This window comes from Hemiscyllium ocellatum, chromosome 2 (assembly GCF_020745735.1).
Source record: "Hemiscyllium ocellatum isolate sHemOce1 chromosome 2, sHemOce1.pat.X.cur, whole genome shotgun sequence".
NCBI classification, from domain to species: domain Eukaryota; kingdom Metazoa; phylum Chordata; class Chondrichthyes; order Orectolobiformes; family Hemiscylliidae; genus Hemiscyllium; species Hemiscyllium ocellatum.
Window position 1 is genome coordinate 119209634 of NC_083402.1, and position 24588 is coordinate 119234221.

At 39.7% G+C, this 24588-nt stretch overlaps 1 protein-coding gene across 2 annotated transcripts in view; it reads left to right on the plus strand.

Annotated features, from left to right (window-relative positions):
* Positions 1-24588, plus strand: part of lpar1 (lysophosphatidic acid receptor 1) — a 101325-nt gene that overhangs the window by 20900 nt on the left and 55837 nt on the right. For both annotated transcript variants that reach the window (XM_060839395.1, XM_060839404.1), the window contains exons 2-3: positions 11678-11776; positions 23095-23839. In XM_060839395.1, the coding sequence (XP_060695378.1) occupies positions 23104-23839 (736 nt within the window). In that variant the 5' untranslated portion in view covers positions 11678-11776; positions 23095-23103. The remainder of the gene's footprint in view (positions 1-11677; positions 11777-23094; positions 23840-24588) is intronic.

The window sequence follows — 24588 nt, forward strand, 5'->3', positions numbered from 1 at the left end:
GAACTGGCCGTTGTTGTTATAAAGTTATGGTTTAATTATTTGATCCATGTCTTTTGAGCCTTGAAGTTCTGATTTGACTCCTCATGTGCCACTTGCTGCTGCTCAGTGGGGTACCTCTATCAGTATAGGACACTATCACAGCTTTAGCTCATACTCCACCTTGATATTTGCTTCATATGTGTGAATACTCTCGGCCACAGTAAATTAAATGTTGAGTCTGGTTTTGAACTGTATAATTGTCCTAACATTACTGACCCCCCACTCTACACCAAGTGTGAATTACCATTAAAAGAAATTAATTCTGTTCATGGGCTTGTTTCTGATGGAACAGATTCCCTCGTATAACACTATTGTGAGTCAGAGAAGATTTGACAGACTAGTTTCCATCTTTTGCCACTGTCAAAGTATTAACGGCAAATAGTCATTTGAATAGCTTACAACAGCTGTCAGGTTACCCACCCCTGCAAAGACTTAATGCTATCAGTTAGTAGCCCTTGAAACCTGTAATTACTTGTATTTTGCCTTGAAATTATGGGAGGTTTTGATTTCAACATTTAGTTTCTAATGACATCATTTTTGGGCTTATACTGTTACTGAGCAAAATAAAATTCAGAATGTCCTTTCTACCAATTTGCTCTTGTTGCTTCTGAGTCACGCTTTTCAATCAATTTTCTTGTGTCATAAAACTGTGGAGTTGTGTAACTGGAAATTACATGCTGTATGTTTAGGGACTGGTCCCTGCTACAAAGTAAATTTCAGTGGCGGGTGGGCATCAAGCAAGATGGAGCCACGTGTTAAGTCAGACACAATGGTTTTGTCATCAAGAACTAAGAGTTGCACCTAATTATATTGAATTTACAGGTCATTCAGCCCAAATAGTCTGATGTTTATGCTCCACATAAACTACTTCCCTATGCCATCTTACTCCATTAATGTACTCATCAGTTTCCCCTCTCTCTCGTACTTATCCAGCTTCCTGTTAAAGGTGTCCATTGCTCTGCCTTCAAGTACTCAAACATTGTTTCAGATTGTCACTTGTTCAAAAATAAATTGCTCTTCCACAGCTCGTGATTGATGTATTGAAACACCTTAACCACTTTACAGGAGGATTTAAAGCAAAATTTGACACCAATCCACATTAGGTTATATTGGGACAGATGACCTAAACCTTGTGGGAAGAAGTAGCTTTAAAGGAGGGTCTTGAAGTACAACCAAGTAGTGAAGGTTAAGGCGCAACTTGCAAAATGAAAATACAGAACAAAACTTGATCCATGGCATGAAATTGTAACAAAGTCAATATATACCAGAGTGTGATTTTTCTATAAATCTTTGCCTGCATTTACATGAATTGGGATTGATACTTCCTTTGAATTGCTTTGATTTCAGCATGCATTTAGTGATTGGTTCATTATCCAATATCTCAATAGTTTGAGGTCCTAGGTTATTCAAAAGCATTCCTTGACATTATAAGAAGTGGCTGCATCCACTTCATATACAAGGGATAACTGCATTGAAGATTTTCGTCAGTATTAGTAACTGAAAAGATAATTGTCACTAATATTATTTCCATCTCATGGGTGTATTGATGCTGGTCAATCCTCTGGACTTTGCAACAGTTTAGTCAGAAATAGTTTAGATATATTTCACAACTTTTTTTTCTTCCTTTCTCTTTGTTCATTTGTCTTTTTCCATTGAAACAGAAAAGGTAATTATCCATCTGTATGCGTTATAAATTTTCTAAGATGACCTGCTCGGACACTCTGTATTTACTTTGCCCTTCTGATTAGTGCTGTTGGTCAGGGTGGTGGTAGAATGATTGGTAGTAATTAATATGAATTATATTTGGGAGTAAATGAGGATTCCATATGGAAAGGTTTTCTGTCATTCAGCATGCTGCTCATGGGTAACTGGAAGTAGACCTTTTGTTTTAGAAACATAGAAAAATAGATATAGCTGTAGACCATTTGGCCCTTAAAGCTGCTTCACCATTCAGTATGATCATGGCTGATCATTCAACATAGTACCTTAGCTTTTACGCCATATCATTTTGGTTCCTTTAGCCCAAAGAAATATATGCCACTTCTCCTTGAAAACATTCAATGTTTTGGTCTCAACCACTGTTTTCACAGGCATCCCTGTGAAAAAACAATTCTCCTCCTTTTTCAGTCCCAGTTGGCATACCCTGTATCTTTTAAATTGTTGCCCCTGATTTTGGATTCCCCAATCAAGAACATCTTTGCTGCATCTACTCTGTCTAGTCCCGATCGAATTTTAAAGGTCTCAGTTTGAGAACCATTACCCACCAACGCCCCCCCACCCTGCCCGCTTAATCCAAACCAAATCAGTCATTTTTTTAATACATCCATCTTGCCATCCCAGGCATCAGTCTGGTAAACCTTTGTTGCAGCCCCTTCATGCTGTACAGTTATAGCAAGACATCCCTGTTCCTTAACTCCAGTGCTCTCGTGATGAAGGCCAACATGTCATTTATGATCTTCACTGCCTGCTGCACCTGTACAGAGACATACAGGTCTCATTGTACCTCCCTCTTTCATGATATATCACCATCAGATATTCTTTGCCTTCCTGTTTTTGCTGACGAAGTGGTTAACCTCACATTTTTCCACATTATAATTCATCTGCCATGCAGTTGCCCATTCATTGTGTCCAAACTGCAATGAAGCATTTTTATTTGCTACGTCCACCTGGTTTACCCTCCCTCCCAGCTTTTCATTGTCTGCTAACTTTTGAAATATTGCATTTAGTTTCCTCATCCAAATCATTAATATCTATTGTGAATGGCTGGGGTCTAAGCACTGATCCCTGTGGTACCCTTCGGGTCACTGGCTGCCACTCGGAAAATGACCCATTTATTCCCAGTCCTTGTTTCCTCTCTGGCAATCTGTTCCCTATGTGTCAGTACACAACCTCTAATTCCATGCCCATTAACTTTACATGCCAGTTTCTTACGTGAGATCTTATGGAAGGCCTTCTGAATGCCCCAGTAAACCATATTCACTAGTTTCCCCCTTATCAGGTCTACTAGTTACATCCTCAAAAATTCCCATTAATTTGTCAAGTACAATTTCCTTTGTATAAATCCAAGCTGACTCTATCTAATTACTGTCACTGTTTTCCAAGTGACCTGCTATTAAATCTTTTATAATAGACTCTAGAACTTGCCCTACTACAATGTCAGAACCATCAGTCTATTTTAAAGGTCTGTTTTACTTCTACCCCCATTTTTAAATAGTGACGTTACATTAGCGACTTGCAGTGGTCTCTAGAATCTTGAAAGATAATCACAAATGTATGGATTATTTCTAAGGCCAGTCCTTTAAATACTCTGGGATGTAGTTTATTAGGCCATGGAGAATTGTTGGTTTTTAATTCCGTCCGTCTCTCCAATCCCGACTCATACCTATTTCATGTAGTTCCTCTTTCTTACCTAGGCGACGTGTTCCCTTGTATTTTTGGGGACAGGATTTGTATTCTCTTTTGTGAAGACAGAACCTAAATATGTATTTAATTGGTCTGTCATCTCTTTGTTCCTATATTACTTTCTCGTGTTTCTGATTATAAGGGACCTACATTTGTCTTCTCTAATCTTTCTCTCTTCACATAACCGTTGAAGTTTCTCGATCAGTTTGCATGCTGTGCATAAATTTACTCTCTTGCTTTGTTTTCCTCTTTTTAATCAATCTCTTTGTCTTCCTTTGAATTTTGAATAGCTCAGGTCTGCTGCTCATTTTGCATCCTGCTTCCTTTGATCTGTACCATCCCTAATTTTCCTTGTTTGCCAAAGCTGGGCCACCTTTCCTGTTTTATTTTTGTGCCTGACAAGAATGACCAATTGTTCCTCCTAGTGTGTGCTAAATGTTTGCCATTGCTATCCATTGGCAGCCCTTTAAGTAACCCCCCCCTAGTTTATCATAGCTCATGCCTCAGTTTTCACCAATTAGATTCTGGACTCTAGTCTCACAATCAGCTTTGTCATTCTCCACCTAGATGAAGAATTCAATTGTATCTCACCTTCCCAAGGGGTCGTGCACAGATAGATTGCCAATTGTTCCTTTCTCATTTGACAATACCCAGTTTGGATGGCCCACCCTCTCATTGTTTCCTCAATATATTAATTCAGAAAACCATCCTGTACACATTCTAGGAATTTCCCCATCTTCAGTAATCTTACTGATTTTGATTTGTCCCATCTATATTCATTTAATAAACTGAAATTAAGATCCACTGTGGATTGGCAATCTGATTGGTGAACTATTGGTGAAAATGTTCAAAAGTAGCTTTTCCTTTTGAGGGTGATGTGTATTTATTCAAAGCAGTCATGTCAACACTGCTTATCCCTTGACTAAATAGCTTGTGCAGTCAATTGATTTGTTTATACAGTATAATCATTTACAGATTATTTTAAGAAACTAATTGAATTGGGGATGTGTCAAATTGTCGTCGGCATTCCATAGAGAAGACTCACGGACCAGTCCCAATTCTCAATGAGATGTCAAAGTACATCCCCATGTGCACTCCATACCTGAACCAGATTATATTCCTCTCTTTTCAGCTGAAAGTGATATTCTTTGACTCTTGATATCCACCTTTGTCATTGGAGATGAAGTTGGATACCATCTGTGGATGGTAATGCAGTCAGTGACTCCATTACAAGTCAGGTGAAGTGAAATTTATCACCAAGCAGAAAACAATGGGTGTGAAGCTTTACATTGCTGCTTTGTAACAAGGTGTATTTAAGCCAATAATATGATATTGACTGTAGGACAGGAGGTTTTTTTTTTGTTTAACATAACAAGCAAGTAGAGTTATAGGCCATTGAATTGGTGTGGCATGGCGTGGTAAGATAAAAGGATCAGGAGAAAAACAAATGGGAGTGGGAAAGATGCATTACCTTTTCTGTTGTACTAAAGGAGAATCCATAAGTCTCTTAACTAATATAGAGGATATGTAGGCCTTGAGTTCCCCTTTCTTGTCAGCAGGTTTGATGGTGTAGATGTTGAGGCTGAGACCTTTTGGACTGAGAGAGGTGATCTCTTGAAAGTAGAGAAACTAAAATGGCACCTTATGTTAATAGTATGCTAATTATAATTGGTTGAAGGGCATTGCTGAAGTAACTTGAGCGCAGATAAAGAAAAACTGCTGGGACACAGTATCAATGGGAAGGAGACAGACTGATATAATGTCTGTAAATATGCCAACTATCAAGAAAGGGATTTTTGTAGTATTTTCTACTTCACCACCTGGCTTGAGATCCAATTATCAATGTACTTCTTACCATAAAACACACAACATAATTTGTATTAAATGAAAGAGTTAAAATGCCATTGGCATTTTCTCATTCTTTACAATGCCTGGTTTGGAACCCATCCATTAAAGAAACGAATGGTCTTTAATCCATTTGTAAGCTTTCTTTTAAATCTGGCACATTTTTACAACAGCCATGATAATTTGTGGTGCAAACTGACCATTGAAAGGAAAGGGTACAGAAGTTGGCCGCATTATTTAGCCACATTGACCTTTTCTTCCAAGTCCAATGAACTCTGAAATTCCAAACAAGGCTGGTAATGGCAGTGACTCTCAGCCAACCTGAGTTCAGGAAAATGGACTGCGTTTAAGTTATTTAGTGTTCCAGAAAGATTTTAATTCTGCAGACTGTGTTTTACAACTGTTAGAATTTTATAATGTGGCAATTATTATTTACAGCTATGTATTGCAGACCAGTTGCCTGTCTTCTAGCTATAGAAAATGAGATTAAAGTTCAAAAGAATCATGTTTTGACTCTCATCCATTTCTTTTTATTTGTTCATGGGAGGTTTGTGTCACTATTTATTTCAGCATTTACTGCCCATCCCCTAATTGCCCTTGAAAAGGTGGTAGTGAGCCATAACCTTGTGTCATATTAATCCATGGAGGTTATATTTGTTAGTAGTTTTGATAGAACTGATTGGCTTGAGGTCATTTCAGAAGTTGGTTATTCATCAACAGCATTGTTGTAAGTCTCAAGTCCCATTTAAACCAGGTTGGGTAAGGATGGCAGATTTCTTTCCCAAAAGGACATCAGTGAATCCAATAGGTTTCTACGATGGTCCGGAACCTCATGGTAACTATTGTCAATACTCACTTTGTAATTACAGAATTATTTAACTAATTGATATTAAGTTCTCCAACTACCACATGAAATTTGAACATGTCTCCAGATTACTAGTCTGAATCTCTCAATTGCTGGTCCATGAACATAATTGCCATGCTATTATACTATGGCAATTTGAAGAAAAGTGGTCTCGCCACTGGGTGTGATCTCCAAATGTTTTGTGTGCTTGGAATTCTTGAGCCATATTCCCAGAGAATGTTGACAGCATACAAAGACAAACATTACCCCTCCCCTATTTTGATGTCCTCTGAGCTGGCTTTGGGAAGGTTTGGGTGAAAGGGCTTTGTCTTTGGAAGGACTTTCATTGCATATTCTTGAAAAGATACATTACTCAGTCTAACTTCAACATGGGATTTGTTCATACCAACAACACTTGTTAATGGTCCCCCATTTTTGTGTATTAATGGGGCATTGCTAAGGACTTGCTTTGATGGACAGGGAATAATCCAATGTGATGACTTTTCTGCACAAATAGAGAAACACTGTATCTCCTTTTTTGAGTGTATTACTGTGCATTATGTTCTGCTATCTTGGCAATTTGCCTTTAGTCACAGGCAAGGGCTTGGAGTGAATGATCATCCCATTCAGCTCATGTTTGAGCTGTCTTTGTTTCCACTTTACTGTAACATGAGTTATGCCACCCATAAGAAAATCTTAATTGATACTTTTATTTCTTTTGTGGTGTATATTTATGCCACAATATGAATTCTGGGTTTGAGATAGACTGGCTGAGAAGAAGATAAGTCAAAGACTGTCTTGAGGCTTGTATTTCAAAGTAACTATTTATTACACCTGCATACTAAATACAGTTGCATATGATAATCTTATACCAGGATTGAATTAGATTAACGATTACCTAATGTAACTACCTTCAACTATTCATATCCATGTGCTCTGTCTCTTTCCGAATGTATTCAATCCTAGCGTGATATTTCCAGTTTTCTTTCCAGACTATTCTAATCCGGCAAGCTGGGTGGCTGATAGGATGTCAAATTAGACTTTACTTACAAAGTAAAGAAAGATAAAATTTAATTCTGGACTTTTCATTTTTCTCTGGTTTGAATGTGGTGGGGGAGGGATCTCAAAATTATGGTTTATCTAGGGCACCAACCAATCCTGGGACTGTCTTTGGTTCTAACACCGCCCACACTGTGATATTTATATCCCATGATGTTTGGCTCTGCAGCATCACAACAAGGCAGCTCCAGGATGCTCTTCCCCACAAATCGTGTTATTGTTTTTAATGCCCATGCATTCAACTGCTTTGATTCTACATTCTGGAATTCTGTCCCTTGAACCTTTATCTTCCCTCTCCTTCTTTTAAATTCCACCTGTTTGGCACTGATGTTTTGGCTATCTGTCCTAATCATCACCTTTCATTCCTCGAAGTATAAAATGCTTTGCTTAAGTCCCCCGGGATGTGTTACCATATTAAAAGCTATTATCAGCTATTTGCATTTGCGTGATCTACCTTTTGGAAGAGCTGGAAATAGATTATAGCATAGCAGATCAGCTCAGGTTTTATTAAATGGTGAATTAGGCTCAAAGGGCTGCTGACCACTCCTGTTCCTATTCCTTATTTTGTTTATAAAGAAAAATATAATTTTAAATGTAAAGGAAGTCATAATTGGACCAAGATGCAAGCTATTGAGTTCAGACATATTCAAGAAACCTTCACAATGACTCAGTTGGTTTTGACTATTAACTGGAGATAAAATATGTCATGGTGTTATTTTTGAAAAAAGCAAGTGTCCTGACCAATATTTAACTCGAGCAATACCTAAGTTAGGGCAAGATTTTCTCACTAGTGGCAAGCACCGTCAGATTGTCTCTCTGTTCCTACTTTTCACATTAAGAAAATATTCTGCATTTCTGAAAGGAGTCTCTGATCAAACTTACTTCAGCAATGCAGAGTGTACTTTATATCTGATAGGTCCCTCATAATCTACAGTGGTCTGATAAAGGCCTGAGAGAGATTTGGTCTTTTTAACAGCAAAGAATGTTCAGCACAGAATGTGAAGTCTTGAGTTAGGTTGCATTCTGTATGATCAGTTTAATTGATTGATTTATGTTGGGGCTATTTTGGGAGGATACCATTTGGCCTTAAATTTGGAATTCAAGATTGAATAACTTCAAGTCTTGCTTTGTGGCAGTTTGGTGACTCTCATGTGTAAATGTATTGCAATTATTGGTTGAAGATAAGATCAGGTTGAGGACTGCTTATCATGCCCTGCACATTTGAATGGTTTGCCAATACTTAGTTCTAGGCTTGTGCACAATGATTTTGTGGTCTTCAGTCATCCCAGATTAATGGCAAGTGGTGAATGCATTTCGGAGAGGAAAACAAGAGTGAAAGAAATGGCGACAAAAGAAGTGGTTGAATAGCGATGGGGTAGAGGCAAGGCCGCTGCTGGTGATAATAACAAAAAAAACTTTCTTCTTAACTGATTTCAGTGGCAGTCGCTTGCGATCAGTAGCAGGGTAGTAAGGCCATTGTTTATTACCCATTCCCAACTAGCATTTGAAAGTGCGATTGAACCACCATCTTTCAACTGCTGTAGTCTGATACACATTTTGCTTCCTGTAGGGTTTATTATCTAATGCAATGATCCTTATGTTAAACTGTGTAACATATGAAACTAGGGGCAGTTCATGTGATCAACTCGGAGAAAGTTGATGAAGGGCTCATGCCCGAAACATCAATTCTCCTGCTCCTCTGATGCTGCCTGACCTGCTGTGCTTTTCCAGCATCACACTCTCTACTCTGATCTCCAGCAACTGCAGTTCCCACTTTCTCGCAGTTAATATGATATTGAAGAATCCAGCAGATGTTTATTATGCCTGATTATTTTATACAGTTGCTACATTCCAAGGCTCATATCAGCCTGGACTGATATTAGGCTATTCAGTTGCAAAGAGCAAAGACTGTACAACTGTACATTGATGGGCAAGGTTTGCAGATGACTCATAATTATATACCAAAAGGCAGATAAAGAAAAAGCATTGTCATGTGCCTTGGCTTATGTATGTTGAGCTTTCCCATTTTAGGGAGTGAGGAAAAATTACTACAAATCAGATTTTAAAAATTGGGTAGGAACAGGAAGTGATTTGAGCGGGGACACTAATTTTGATGTTTATTAGCCAATAGAAACTCCACTAGAACAGCTTGAAGATCAAAGTTCAAAGGTAATTGGGAAGTTTTTGATGCAGCGAATTGATTTCCACAACTACTAAAGCTTAATAATTAAACAACAAGAGCAGGAACCTGTCAAACGAGAGAGTGTTTTTTAGTCCTGAATGTTCTGAAGGCGATAAAGCTGACTATACAAAAGGTACATCTCTTTTTTTCCCCAAGTGAAGAAAAGTAGGTGACTGACTACAACCCATTTGAAGTATTTTCACTGGCAATTACCTTGAACTGAGTGCAAAAAATTATTAGTGTTGAATGATTTTAAAAACTGTCTTCTTTCCTAAGTGCCCTTCATACCTTCGATGTTCACCTTCACATCAGTCACTGCAGTTTACACTTGTGCATCAGTTCTAATGATTCTATGACTGTAGGTGGTAGATGTACAGAAGTAGTGACAATCAAATGTAGATTTGAAGGCAGCATTGGAGCTGGGGAGAGTTGCAGCATGAATAAAGAGGTAAGGGGCGGGAGAATGTTGATGGGATGTGTCACTAAGGGAGCTGACACTGATCTGATTTAATTGGAGTGCAAGTTGCATGGAGGGCTGGGCTAGGAAGGGACGACAGAGAGGGACCTGGCAATTTGGAGAGTCATCAAAAGCCTATTTAAAAAGCATGTGCTAAACCTTGTTACTAGCAGCCAATGTCATTTGAACAAGATCGAGGTGACAGATAAATCCATAAGTTTGTATGGCTGATCTTTAACAGACATTCAGGACATTGGGGAAAGAAAGCTGCGATTATGCAGCACCTTTTTAGAATCTTGGGGTGTTCCAACAATTTTAGCAGCCAATGAAGCACTTGTGCCGTGTAAAGTTTGTTGTCCCTCTTTGATTTTAAACTTCCTTCTGGCTGTCTCCTTTGTGATGGTGCTATTGTCTGATTTGAAATATCTTGTAGTGTAAGAAACGTGGCAGTTAATTAGCACATAGTAAACTCCCTCAGGTAAAAATGTGGTAATGCAGATAATGTGTTTTCATAATGTTCATAGAGTGATAAATATTGGCCAGGACACTTGGGAAAGGAGGAGAGTGGAGAGATTTGGGGGCAGTATTCTAAGCTTTGGATCCAGATGATGTGATGAAAATTGGGGATAGGTAGAGGCCATTTGGGAAAGTGCAGAGATCTCCCAGTAGTACTGGTCAGAAGTAGATTCCAGAAATAGTGGAAAAAATTGGCATGGAAGTATTTGAATTTAAAGATGAGAATTTTAAAAATTGAGGCAATGCCAGGTTGGGAGGCTGTTTACCCAGTCAGCATAGACCCCATAAACTATGTGAAACATTGTTGGTTCATGATGCTTTCTAATAGAGTAGAAATTCATCACTTGGGTCACCCAGACACACACCATTCTCAATCTGATGCCACTTGTCTGAGGGATTTAATTTACAGCATGGTCAAATTTAGATTTTAATTATCATAGAATTAGATTATTTAAGTAGTAGAGCCTTGGAAACCTACTCTGTGAAAATAAGCCTGTGCAATTGCACAGTGCATTTAGATAGCCTTCAATGCCAGGTAGCATATTGCTACATCCGTTGGCACTATGTATGACAGAGCTGGGCAAGAGAGGCTATAGATTTTTCCACCCTATCCCAATCCCCAAATTACTGAGCTGCCAATTTGAAAACTGAAGTTATGCAAATGTCATTCCAAGGACACATGTACCTGTGCACAGAATGAGGGTGAATGTGGAAGGACGCCATTGATAGTTTACTCTTGCACAAATCAAGAAGGGAAAGAGCGAATTGGAATTTATTGAATGCCTTTTGTAAACCTGGGACATCCCAAAGCTATTCCCAGCCAATGATGTACTTCTGAAGTATATTCACCTGTCGCGATGTGGAAAATGATGCATATATACATAAGCATGGAATAAGGCACTGGGGCAGTACTAAATGTTGGCCAGCGCACTCTTGTTTTGGGGGGGCAGTCTGACCCTCCCCATTCTTTGTTGAAATTATGCCCTGGGATCATCTTGCATTTACTTCAGAGAGCAGTCATCTCATCTGACATAAATTATGTGACTGGGCAAGAAATTTGTTTGCATTCAGTAAATCTTTTTAAATGCAGCAAATAATAATTGTTTATAATGGAACCCTGCGATTCCAAAATTACGGAAGAGTGGTTTGCTTATTCTTTTCATTGTCATCTGTGTCAGTAAGATGACAAAAAACAAAATATACAAGCTCAGAGAATGAGAATTTCTAATGCTGTTGGTGCGAGGTTTTTGAGCTATTCAATTTGGTTATTTTCAAACAGTTGGTGGCCTCTATGTTCTATTGCTTCAAGCTACTTTTATCTTAATTGTTTCAGGTCCCGGTGGAACAGAAGAGACTGTGCCTTTTGGGAAACTTGCCTAAAAGCAGATCGCACAACTTTAAACTGAAGGAGCAGTGACTATCAAACCAGAAGGCAAGTATTGCACAAAGAAAACAACAATAACTTGGAACGCTAGCACTTTTAATCCCCACACCAGCAACTCTATAATCCAATACTGGGGGGTATTTGTCATTATGATCAGATCCTGGATGAGACATCCCAATTTGTCGCAGTTCCAGGCAGGATACCAGTAAAACCCCCGAAGGTGATTCACAGGAGAATAATCAAACAAAATTTGACCCCAAGGCCTATCAGGTGATATTTAGACAGGTGACCAAAAACATGCTCTTTGAAACTTACCACTTTGAGCATCTTTATCGGAGGAGGGAATGATCTGGGGAGCGAATTCCAGAGCTTAGGGCTTTGGTAACTGAAAATACAGCTGGCAATGATGGAGCAATGAAAACACTAATGCTGGCTTCTAAATCTGGAAAGGGTGAAGGGCACTGAGCCTCAGAAAAAGTAACAGTTGGGCTGGTCAGGGTCTTGGCAATACACCAATCATGTTACAAATTTGGATAACGGTGTATTGCAACATTGTGATTTTCTTTTGGGGTGGCGTAGCCGGGGAAGCTATGAGTAGCTGGCTCAGCAGTAATCCTATCCTTGCCATGGCTTGTACAATAGATGTTGTTTCTTGTTGCAAAGTCAGGCCTCTGGGAATTGACCCACACACTGCCTTTTTATCTGTTGGTACAATAATGTAATCTGTGTCAGTAACAATAATATCACCTCTGACCTCAACTGGATATCTGACTTTTCCAAATGTTTCTCTCCTTCAATCACTTTCTCTTCGAATATCTGATGGGCAAGGCTTGATACATGTCAATGAACAGCTTTCGTTTTCATAGAACAGAAGTTATGATCAAGTTGAGGCAATTCAACCAGACTAACTAAGTACAGTAAAAATGCTATCTTGACTTAACATAACTCTCTTGCATTTTTTGCCTAGGCTGTCTGTTTTGCAGATTTCTTTGCTTGATAAACCTTATCTCAGTGCGTGTGTGTTTTATATCTCAATGTTAGTGGTCAGAAAGCAAAGGTCTGCCAGATGAGTAGCTGAGTCCCCATACCATTTACTCTACAATACAATGGTGGGTGGCATTCATTGTTATGATCAATCCCAGATGAGAGTGCCCAACTTGTTGCAATTCCTAGCAGGATACCGCAGAATCACTAAGTTCCCAAGTGAGGAGGAATGAACTGACTCTCCTTAGTTATTCACTTGCCCTCTCGCTTGGTCGCCTGCAAGGTTAATTTAAGTGTCCCTTCCTTTGTAATTTTCTTTCTCCCAGACTGAGTTACATTTTGTTGGAACAGGAACAAAAAGGTAAGTTTATTAGTTCCTAAACAAGTGAAACTGTAGTAATAGAACACAAGTAAACACAGATTAAGATTAAGAGTGAGTATAAAAAAGTTTGTTTAAAAAAGAAATGGATCTGTTTGAGTTGTTCGTGATGTGTAGGTGGAAGAATGTTTGTGGTCGTTACTGGTAGTGTTGATTTTAATAGTTGAACTGTCAACTTTAAAATTCTTAGCTTTACAGGGTTTTTAAAATTCTTTTGTCCTGGTTCCTTTCAGCAGGGACTAGCTGGCAGTACGGAGTGAAAGACCGACTCTTGTCCTCCTTTCCCTGTAGTGCAAGGGTGTTTAATGGCGAGACTTAGAATTAGTTTTATTTTTGCAAGGTTTGTGTTAGTTTTATTGTCACACGTACTCAAATGAGTACAATGAAAAGTGTTCAAGTCACTGCTTATGGTGCCAACTTGGTTATAAAGGTCCTTAGGTACAGCTTTTTCAATTAGAGTTCTTAGAAAAATAGAGAAGTAAAAAAAAATGTCCAGCATTGCAGATTTTAGGAATGCATTATAATGTGGAGAATAAAAACAGTTCAGAACAACGGATTGGGACTGAGGCTGCAGTCTGCACCAGACCTTGACTTCAGACCATGCTGGGCTTCACCTCAGGCTTCACAAGACCACGGGATTGCTGTGGTATCATGTTGGAGCTGGAAGTCCGTGCCGAGGCCAAGAGGCTGCCTTGTACTGCCTGAAGACCACTGTGCTGGGCCACTTGGAGATTGCCAGGCCAAGTGGACTTCACACTGAGCGAAGAGGCTGCTATACTGGGCCCTCTGAGGCTGGGAGGTCAGAGGCCGGGGAGAGAGAAGAGGGACACAAAAAAAAGCAGCAATGCACAGAACGGACGAGCTCCAGCTGAAGTGTCCTACTCTGCTGCCATCTTGGAAGTAATTATTATCAAAGTTGTGACCTTCTTAGAATACTAGTCTACATGAAAGGACATCAGGCAACTAAACACAGGCTGGTAGTGTTTAAGCTCATTTTTAAACCTATCTTTCTTGAGTATGCTGAAAAGGATAAAATAAAAACCTATCTGCATGAAATGTCTGCCTGCTGAGTGGGGGTTGGGTAGTCAGTCATCTTCATCTTTTCTTTTTTACTCATTCTGTTTGAAGTTGCCCTGACTGTCCGTGTGGCTTTCCAGGATTTCTCTCCAGATAGCCATTGAATTCACATCTGCAGCCATCTTGGCTGTATCAGACCTCAGTTAAAAACACATGTTGGGGAATTAAAGTTCAGTGTGTCTGTAGGTAACCTGGGGCTATGATCCATGTCGTAACATAAATTTTATTGAGACAGGCAGATGAATTGTTTTCTCTTTATAGACTGTAAATAATTAATATCAAAGCTCACCTGTTAGCATCTCTGACTTTTTTTTAAGCATTTGCATAAATACCTAGGGTATCCTCCAGGTTCTTATGTCATACCATGATATGTGATAAGAGGTGGATTATCTCCTCTCTTTCCAACCTCAGCTGGCTGCAACAAAGGTTTCATATTCTTTTTAGTGTGCTGTTATTCTACACACTGATTACAATGTGGTGAACTAGCTCACTGGAAACAATAAGGAGTCAACTACAGTTTGCCTATTCCCTCCCCTGTTCCTCTTTACCATCTGCAAGGCACAGATCAGGATGGAATACTGTCCACTTGCCTGAATGTGTGTGGCTCCACCAACACTTGAAGTTCAACAAGGTTCAGGAGCAAAGCACCCCTGTGACTGGCAGCCCACCCATTACCTCCACCTCTCCCTCTGCACCGTCGCAGCAATGTGTACCACCTACAAGATGCATTGCAGTAACTCCACAAGGATCCTTGTGTGTCATCTACCACTGAAGAACAGTGCAGCAGTAATATTAGAGCACTACCACATATAGTGACCTCCTCCAGACCACATTCACAAGTCCTGACTTGGAACTAGATCACCATTTCTTTCATTGTCATTGGGTCAAAATTCTGGGACTTCTTCCTAACCTGCACTGTAACTGTCCTTTACAGCCCCCAGAACTGCAGCAGTTTGAGCATACCATCACCTGCTCAAGGGCAATTAGGGATGTGCAACATTGCCTAGCTGACGATGCTCCTATCCAATGTACAAGTAAAAGAAACAAAAATATTCTCTCCCATTCTCTTCGCACTCTCGCGCTTCCTGTATGTTTTTCTCTTTTCTCTCTTGCGCTGTCATACACTTTTCACTCTCTCATATCTTTGCAAGCAACTGTTTTTTTAAAAAAATGAATAATGTCCACTACAAAAAGAAAGATAAAACAATATACATTTCAGAACCTGGTATGTTTTAACACGAAACCATGGTTAGTTAGAGATTGTTCTGGGGCACGGCAGCTATGAATAATGCATACATTTTTGAGTTCTTGGTGTTTTATGTTTCTCCTGCTTGCTTTGACTATCTGAATGAGAAAATCTTCTCCAATTCTTGTCACAGATGTCCTGAATTCTGCTGTGATTGAAATCCAGCTCATTTGCATATTCCAATGTATGGATTTATTGTCTCCAAAACGTGACCTTCTCATTGAAGACTAAATCCACCCAGAAGTGCAGGTTTCTTCGCTCCTGACCGATTTCAGTATCTTTTCATCTCACTGTTGCTTTTAGTTCAGAGTGGTTCTTGTCTATTGTTCCCTAAAAGTTGGCTTAACTTGTGGGCAGGTGATTATTGAACATTTTTAAGTCTTTTGCCTTTCCATTATGAAATCTTTCCATTCTTGAGAGTCTTGGGTATTAAAACCAGATGATGGAAATTGGAAATTTCAATAGTCACATTCCCTCACTATCATGACAATGTTAAAAAGCATACAATACCAGGTTATAGCCAAGAAGTTTATTTGGAATCACTAGCTTTCGGAGCACTGCTCCTTCATCAGGTGGCTGATGCTTCCAAATAAACCTGTTGGACAATAACCTAGTGTTTTGTGATTTTTAAAAAAAAATCCTTGTACACCCCAGTCGAATACTAGCATCTCCAAATCATATCATGACAATAGATACTTCAAGGTGGCAGGATGCATTGAAAGCTTACTTAGCAATTCCAAAAGGATTTGGAGATTCATAAAGAGTGGCAATGAGTGAAAGCAGGGAGGTTACGCTGAATTTTTATTCCGATTTGATTAGGCCACAGTTAGAGTATTGGATTCAGCTCTGGTCATAAGAAAGATATGCTGTACCTCCATGTCCAGCATGGATCAAGAGTTCAGGGTTTTAGTCACCAGTTTAGGTTGGAAAAGCTGGGGTAGCTCTCTGTGGAGTAAAGGAGATTTTGGGGACATACAAGATTAGTCTTAATCTTGACAGGTTTAGATAAGGTATGGAAAGTAAAATTGTTTCCATCACCTGATGGGTACAAGGATTAGGGGATTTGACTTGAAGTTTTTGCAGACGTGGTTCAGGGACAATGTAAGGAAAAGCCTTTGTACACAGCAAATAATAATGAGTTGGAACTCATTTCCTTCAAAGGCAGGAGAGATGGTCAATGGACAGCTGAGAGGAAGAGACCTATGGGGCTATGGAGTTGGAGTAGGGGAATGGAACTGGATTGCTGAACAAAGAAATGGTATGCACTTAATGGGTAGAATAGCCACATTCACTGTTCAGACTCTATGTATTAAAATGAAATTTTTTTGTTTCCAGACTTTTAGCATGAAGAAAATAATCCAGCGATGTACCAACTTTGGATTAATTAAATTGATGTTGTTGCTGGGATGAATGTACCTACTGTCACATCTAATAATTTGCTTCAAAATTTCTCAAAGTGAAAGAAAGTTTAACTATGAGGCCTTTTCAACCTTGAGATTTCAATCTCACAATTACATGCTGTGCTTCAAACATTTATTCCTAGTTCCAAATTATGCTTCCTGGCTCAAACGGCTGTGATCTACTGAGAAGTGGCAGTAGTGGGTTTTTAATTAGATGAAGCCCTCAATTATCTTTACGTCAGTACTTCCTTGAACTGATATAATGTAGTTCTATGTCAAAGGGGTTTGACACATTCTGGAGGAGTGAACCCATTGAACATTCTGTGCTGTTTTAAAGCAATCTCCAAGATTAGTTGTCTTTGTCTTGTCATGAAGATAATTCTTTGAAATTCCAGCAGCCGCCATAGTATTAAAAGAATGCAGTAATTTTAAACTGTTGACTTGTCAATATTTTAAAAGCCATGGAGTCATTATGATACAGGAGGCGGCTATTGGCTCGTTGAGTCCATAGAACAATCCTGTCAGTCCCATTTTCAAGCTCTATCATTAGTCCTGCAGGGTCCTTTCCCTCGAGAGCCCATCTCATTCTCTTTTGAACTCCATGATCATTTCTGCATTCAGCACCTTCCTAGGAAAATGTTCCAGATCATTTTTCTGAATTGTTTTATTTTAAAAAAGCTTCTACCATGCACTAATTGCCCCTTCTCCCAAATCCAGCCCCATAATTCTTACTCAAAAGCTTACTTTTTTTGTCCTCTTGACTTTGTTCCATCAGCAATTAAGAATAGCTTTTCTTTGCCTACATCATCTAAACCTATATCCAACCCCAGCTTCCTCAGCCTAGTTTTATGACTAACCTGACCCATGTAACTGTTCTGGTAAATCTTTCCTCCACCTTCTCAAGGATGCTCACATCCTCCACTATGTGTGAGTGACTAGAACTAAATGCAGTGCTCCAGTTGTAGCTTCACCTGAGTTTTATAAAAGTTCAGCATACTTTCCCTGCTTTTGTATTGAATGTATTTAGGAAGACCAAGCTCTCACTGGTTTTGCTAACTACTCTCCTGTATGTCCTACCATCTTCAAAGATCAGCACAAGTCCCCAAGGCAGGATAGAAATCTAGACTGTACTGTTGTCCCTATTAATGACAAAGGCCCTGGCACATTTGTGTGACATTCCTTTGGGTGCTATATGAATGCTGATTTATTTACTTAAGTGTGTTGATGCCCGAGTTTAAAAAAAGAGGACAGTCATGTGATCAGAGGTTTTGAAAGTGTGTACACTAAAATTCATTTCTAGGTTTGAGTTTTAATTTTATATTTAATTTAATCTGAAGGCCCAATCACAATCAGTGCCATAATCTGAGGAATTTGTTTGCTTTTTAAGAATTTTTGAGGGAGGGTTATAAATCTAAAGGAAAATGTGTTAATAAGTGTGCAATAATCCTTTTTGAGATTTTGCAATCTTAAAATATGGTTGGCTTTCTAAGAATAGAACCGCACCCACTTAAACATTTTAAATAAGGTAACTGTTGTAATTCTGTGGTGCAAAAAGTGCTACATATTGCATTGTGCCACAATTGACTGAGAGAATCTTCCAGAATCAAATGGGTTTTGGTGAGGTAGATTTTACAGATTTTCCAATCTGAATCTGGGCACTAACCCCCTGACCACTTCTGTCCTGAATGGTAATAGGATTTTGGGGCAGGGTGATGGGCTTGGTGATGAGGAGGCAAGTTAACATTTTAAATCTTTTTATAAATGAGGAGCTTTCTCTGTATTCACCATTTTGAGTTTATTTGTGGACACCAGCTTTACAGATCATATGGAACCCTGACAGCTAAACCCTGGGGAGTAATGTTAATTTAGTGGGTAAGTGCCTTTCCATCTCAATGCCTTCTCCGAATTACAACTGATTGGATTCTGTCTCCTCCTCCTCCTTCTCTCTCACCCCCATCTGACCCAATGACCTTCAAACTGCAATTCCGATTCCTGCACTAGTGTCACTTAGAATCTGTCACTCTGACAACAGCCCCACGTGATCTCTGGAGTTTAACAATTCCATTAGGGTATGTAAAATTTCCATCTTTTAGTTTCTGAGCTCCACTCAGGTAAGTTAACTTTCAACCCTCTGCTCTAGCAGAGGGTGTGCTACAGTGGTTTGCCACAGATGTGCTATGAAGTGTAACTTGTACTACAGTTTGCTTCTATAATGCTAACTGCAGTAGATACTTCTAGCTCCATGAAGATCCTCTTTTCTTTATCTAGAATTTACTGCCTTTCAGCCCAAGAGGCTTTTAGCTCTGCACAAGCCTCTTTCTCATCGAATGAAAGAAAAATACTGCTGGAAATCTGAAATAAAAATAAAGTGTTGGAGAAACTCAGCAAGTCTGGCAGCATTGGTCGTGGGAGAAAGAGTTAAAGTTTTAAGTCTGATATGATTCGTCTTTGGCTCCGCATCCCAATTTGCTTTAATTAATCTCATCAGTTTACGCTCTCATTGTTCTCTCTCTCCTGCCTTTTCAGCTTTCCCTTAAATGTGTTTATTCTTATCACCTTGAGCTCCCCATCTAGGAATGAATTCCCCATGCTTGCTGCTTTTTGGGTACAGAGATTTCTCCCGAATCCCTTTTAATGGATTTACTGTTGATTTGCCTTATTTATAACCTTGTCCATCTTCACACTAGTTAAAGCAGCCTCTGTACTTAATGCCACATGCCCTCAAAGCAACTTCCTGTGCAATCGCAGAAGGCATAACACTTGTCCTTTTACCTCCTCCCTCCTCTTGGTCCAAGATCCCAAACAGACTTTCCAGATGAGGCCATGTTTTATTTGTACTTCTTTCAGAACAGTATTTATTGCTCACAGAGTGGACCAAACACAAACTGGGTGACCACTTTGTGGAATGTCTCTGTTTTCTCTGAATGACCTGATCATACGTCCATTCAACAAACCACATTGCTCTCCAATAATGTTTCCATTCTAGGCCTGCTGCAGTGCTCCAACGAAGCTTCATGCAAAGCTTAAACATACTTGCCAACAGATGCAGGAACAGCTTCTTCCCTGCTGTTATTAGACTTCTGAATGGACCTCTCAAATTTCCAATCTAATGTTGATCTTGCTTTTCATGCCCCGTCTTTGCAGCTACAACTTTGCATTCGTTGCTCTGTTCAATCACCCATCTGTCTGTACTGCACGAAAAACAAAACTTTTCATGGCACTTTAGTAAATGTGATAATAATAAACCAAATCAAACTTAAAGAACCGTTGTCATTTTCTCCCTGAGTATCAACAGCTGCCTCCACCCTGTTCCCTTCTTCCTTTCCCCATGGTCTACTCCAACTATTTTTCCGCATTGCCTGCCATATATTTGCCTTTCAAATATGTATTCAACTTCCTTTTGAAAGATGCTCTTGACACTGAGTTACAGGTGATATTCTACATGGGTAACAGGCAACTTTTAATGAACATCTTGAGAGGATGGAGGTATGGAGGGAAGTTGAGTGAAAAAAATTCAGAGTTAGGTCCTTTTCTAGTTAAGGATGAGACCGCCGTTAACCACTTACCAAGTTTCAATGTGTTTTCATAGTGAAACATACACCAGTTTTTCTTTACACTTAAAAAACCCCCCACTAAATTGAAGCCAGTTGAAACAAATTAAAAGGTACCAGCCCCTTAAAGAGGCATCCTAACAAATATCAAAATTTTAAGGCAGATGAATTTAATATGTTAGAGATAATGTGCTCGTTGGTGCTAGAAAGCCTGAAGCCTGCTAATGGGCACTCCATATTCCATCCCCAAGGAAACCCAGGCACAGCTGTAACTGGAAGAAAAGTAGTCACTTGGATAGAGTGACCTCCTCCACGGCCTTTTTCCTGGACCAGCTTGTCCAGCACAGGCATAGACCCATTAATGTTTGTGTGTGTGTGTGTGTGTGTGTGTGTGTGTGTGTGTGTGTGTGTGTGTGTATATATATGTATAACAATGTTCTCCATCTGCGTTTAATTAAGCATATTCACATACAATTAATATCCATGGTGGAGTGATGCAAGTTGGGATGGGATGCACAAGACACTAGAATTGGTGGAGCTTGTGAACTCTGTTAGTTGGAAGGAAGAGGTTTGAGGGGGAAGAGGGACAAGTACCAAGGTTTTACTTCTAGCAGTGTATTGTGGTCACTACTTTGGTTTGTGTAGCAGTATTAGTATTCTTGTGATAGCAAACAATGTTATGAGGTTAGGTACACAAGGTCAAGTGACCTGACCACTGCATTAGACATAATAATTTATTTTAATAATTACAAGGTGATGCGTATGGAAATAATGCACTATCGGTCTAAATAAATTGTGCTTGACATCCACCCTGCCATTTATAAAATCAACGTGGTCAGGTCCAACACTGAAATGATGCTGTGTGACTCCGTGGCAGGGAGTGTTGCTCTTCTTTGCATTGGAGGCAGTTCAGGTCTGCGCACCATAGTAACATTTCCAATTTTGGATTGCTGTGAAGTAACTTCATGTCAACAGTAAATTTGCCAGCCGACTAATGCTCTGTGAATGCGATGAATCAAGTAAAACATCTGGCTGTGATAGACTCCTGAAACATTGCTGTATTGAATGGTATGTTGTTCTGATTTTGTAGAAATTAAAAAAAAAGGAATTTAGGAATTGCATGGAAATACAAATACATGGAAATATATATAAATTGATTTTATAGATAAATATCCAGATTCAGGAAAATGATCTTCTACAGTGAAGCTGCAACTTCTAATGCTGCACTGCTGAATCTTTTATATGTGCTTTCCTCACCATTTAGTTTATAAAGCTTCTGTACAGTGACCTATAATGTTTTGAAAGAACTGCAACATCGGCTTTTATTTAATATCCTGTGGCAAATGCTGTTCTGATCCCACTTCAGTGTTGTGGGGGTATTCTAAAGTGGTGGACTTTGTTTAAATTCAAATAAATTTTAAAGATAGCAAGTTTTTCCCGTAGAGTAATTTAACAGTTCACAATAGGGCTGCTTTGAAATGTTCAAAACTCAGCTTGCTAATTCAGGATCTGAAGATATCAAAGTGGAAACTCTACACCTTGCTCATCAGTTTCGTGCTGCTCCTGTTGGCTTTCGTGACTGGCATCTTGTCTTTAACTTCCCTGTTACCTCCAATAGCTTGTATATTAATTGCGGTTTAAACACACTACTGCAAGTTAGGAGACTTAACTGTATAATTACCCTTTAAGAATTTAACAGGTAATATTATTATAATTCCATCTCAATACATGTTAATTCTTTCAATGAGGGAGCTAAATGTAATAGCTCACAGGTTTGCAGATGACTCGAAGCTGGGTGGGAGGGTGAACTGTGAGGAGAACATAGAGAAGTGTCAGTGTGCTTTGCACAAATTGAGTGAGTGGGCAAATAAGGTATAATGTGCATAAATATGACATTATCCATTTTGGTAGGACTCCCAACCCCACCCCTGCTGGAAGACAGATTGTTATCTGAACAGAGCGAGGTACAATGAGACTTGGGAGTCCTTAGGCACCAGTTACTGAAAGTTAGTTTGTAGGTGCAGCAGGCGGTGAAGAAGGCAAATGGTACATAGGCTATTACAGTGAAAGCATTTGAGTACAGGAGCAGGGACGTCCTGTTGCAATTCTACAGGGCCTTGGTGATACTGCACTTGGAGTATAATGGGCAGTTTTGGTTTCCTCATGTTTCTGCGAGTGTGTTATGGCTATGGAGGGAGTATACTTGAAGGATTACCAGACTGATTCCTGAAATGACAGGAATAAATGGATGAGCGGAGATTGGTTCCATTGCGATTATGGTCACTGGAGTTCAGAAGAATCAGTGGTCTCAGAGAACCTTTATAAAATTCTAATGGAAATCGACAGTTGCTCCATTACTCTGTGTGTGGTCCCAATGCACAGCTTTGCCCAGCTCCCAATGTCAAAGATTTTGACCTTGTGGCTTAGGGGGATAAAGTCAAAACTGATGGCATATGCCCCAAAATCCCCTACATTGGCCAAGTGTACTTCTTTAATTCCCCTGGCTAGACAGTGAGCAGTTTAGCTGAGACCTATTGACTTTTAGTTAGTCTTGGTCTCTCATTGCAGACTTGTGTGATAATGCTGAAAGGAAAATAAATTAAATCTGGCAAAGATTCTTTTCAAAATTACATTTGAAATCTCAGCTTGATGACCAGTGTTTAATACGATTCAAATCATAGGCTCTGTCTTGCGTTTAATTTTGATTTTTCTTGTCATTTTTGCTTTAGGCTGCCAGCATGGATCAATACTGCTACTACAATGAAACCATTGCCTTTTTTTACAACAACAGCAAAAAACCCCTAGCTCAAGAATGGAATGCAATCAGCAAGCTTGTCATGGGCCTGGGCATCACTGTGTGCATCTTTATAATGCTTGCTAACCTGCTGGTTATGATAGCCATTTATGTGAACCGCCGCTTCCATTTTCCCATATATTATTTGATGGCGAATCTAGCAGCTGCGGACTTCTTTGCTGGCCTGGCCTATTTTTACCTCATGTTCAACACGGGACCTAACACCCGCAGGTTGACTGTTAGCACGTGGCTTCTCCGCCAGGGCCTGATAGACACCAGCCTCACTGCGTCGGTGGCTAACTTGCTGGCCATCGCCATCGAGAGGCACATCACGGTGTTTCGAATGCAGCTCCACACCAGGATGAGTAACCGGCGCGTGGTGGTAGTGATTGTTGTGATATGGACCATGGCCATCATCATGGGGGCTATCCCTAGCGTGGGTTGGAATTGCATCTGTGACATCAACAGGTGCTCCACCATGGCACCGCTCTACAGCAGCTCCTACTTGGTGTTTTGGGCTATTTTCAATCTGGTCACCTTCGTTGTCATGGTGATCCTGTATGCCCACATCTTTGTCTATGTGCGACAGAGGACTATGAGAATGTCTCGTCACAGTTCAGGACCCCGCAGAAATCGTGATACCATGATGAGCTTGTTGAAGACAGTTGCTATAGTGCTTGGTAAGTGGCTTGTTTTTCCTATTTAAGTACTTCTGAACATTTATATTGTGCCGGTTTCCTCTTCGTCCTTTATGTCTTCAAGTTTTAAGGTCTTTTTGCAAACATGAAAATTGAAGCTTGTTCTGGGGATCCACTTCTGCTTAAAAAAAAGAATTTCCTTCTGAATGTTGTTGAGGTGCTTGTTATGGGGCTGTGTAATATTGTGCAAATGGACATTGGTTCGTTCTTCAGCAACCCACGGTTAAAGTGATTTCCAGTTCTAATTGATTGTCAGTGTGTGCAGAACTTTTAACTGCTGTCTTTCAACTTGCTCAGCATGAATGTTTCATTGCAATCTTGAGGAACGTGCCTTTCGTGTTTGACATTTTATTTTGCAGTCAGCTATCTTTTTAGTTGTGTGTAAAAGCACTAAACCAGTATCAAGGAGACATTTTGCTTGGATGATACCAGAGCTGAGAGGGAGTTATTAAAGGGGAAGTCTGGCTGGCGTCCTTTTTTTTCTCCATTTGAAGCTAGGGCAGAGAGATGACTTGATAGAGGCATTTAAAATTGAAAAGGTTTGATTGGGTAGATGTGGAGAACATGTGGAAATTCAGCAAAACCTCTTTACCTGAAAACTAGTGAGAAAGTAGAACTCACTGCTAGGAGTAATTGAGGCAAATTGTGACAAGACATAGAGTGGGAAGATACTTGTGGTGTCTCAAGACCAGTTGGGCTGAATTACCTACTTCTGCACTGTGAATGCTGTG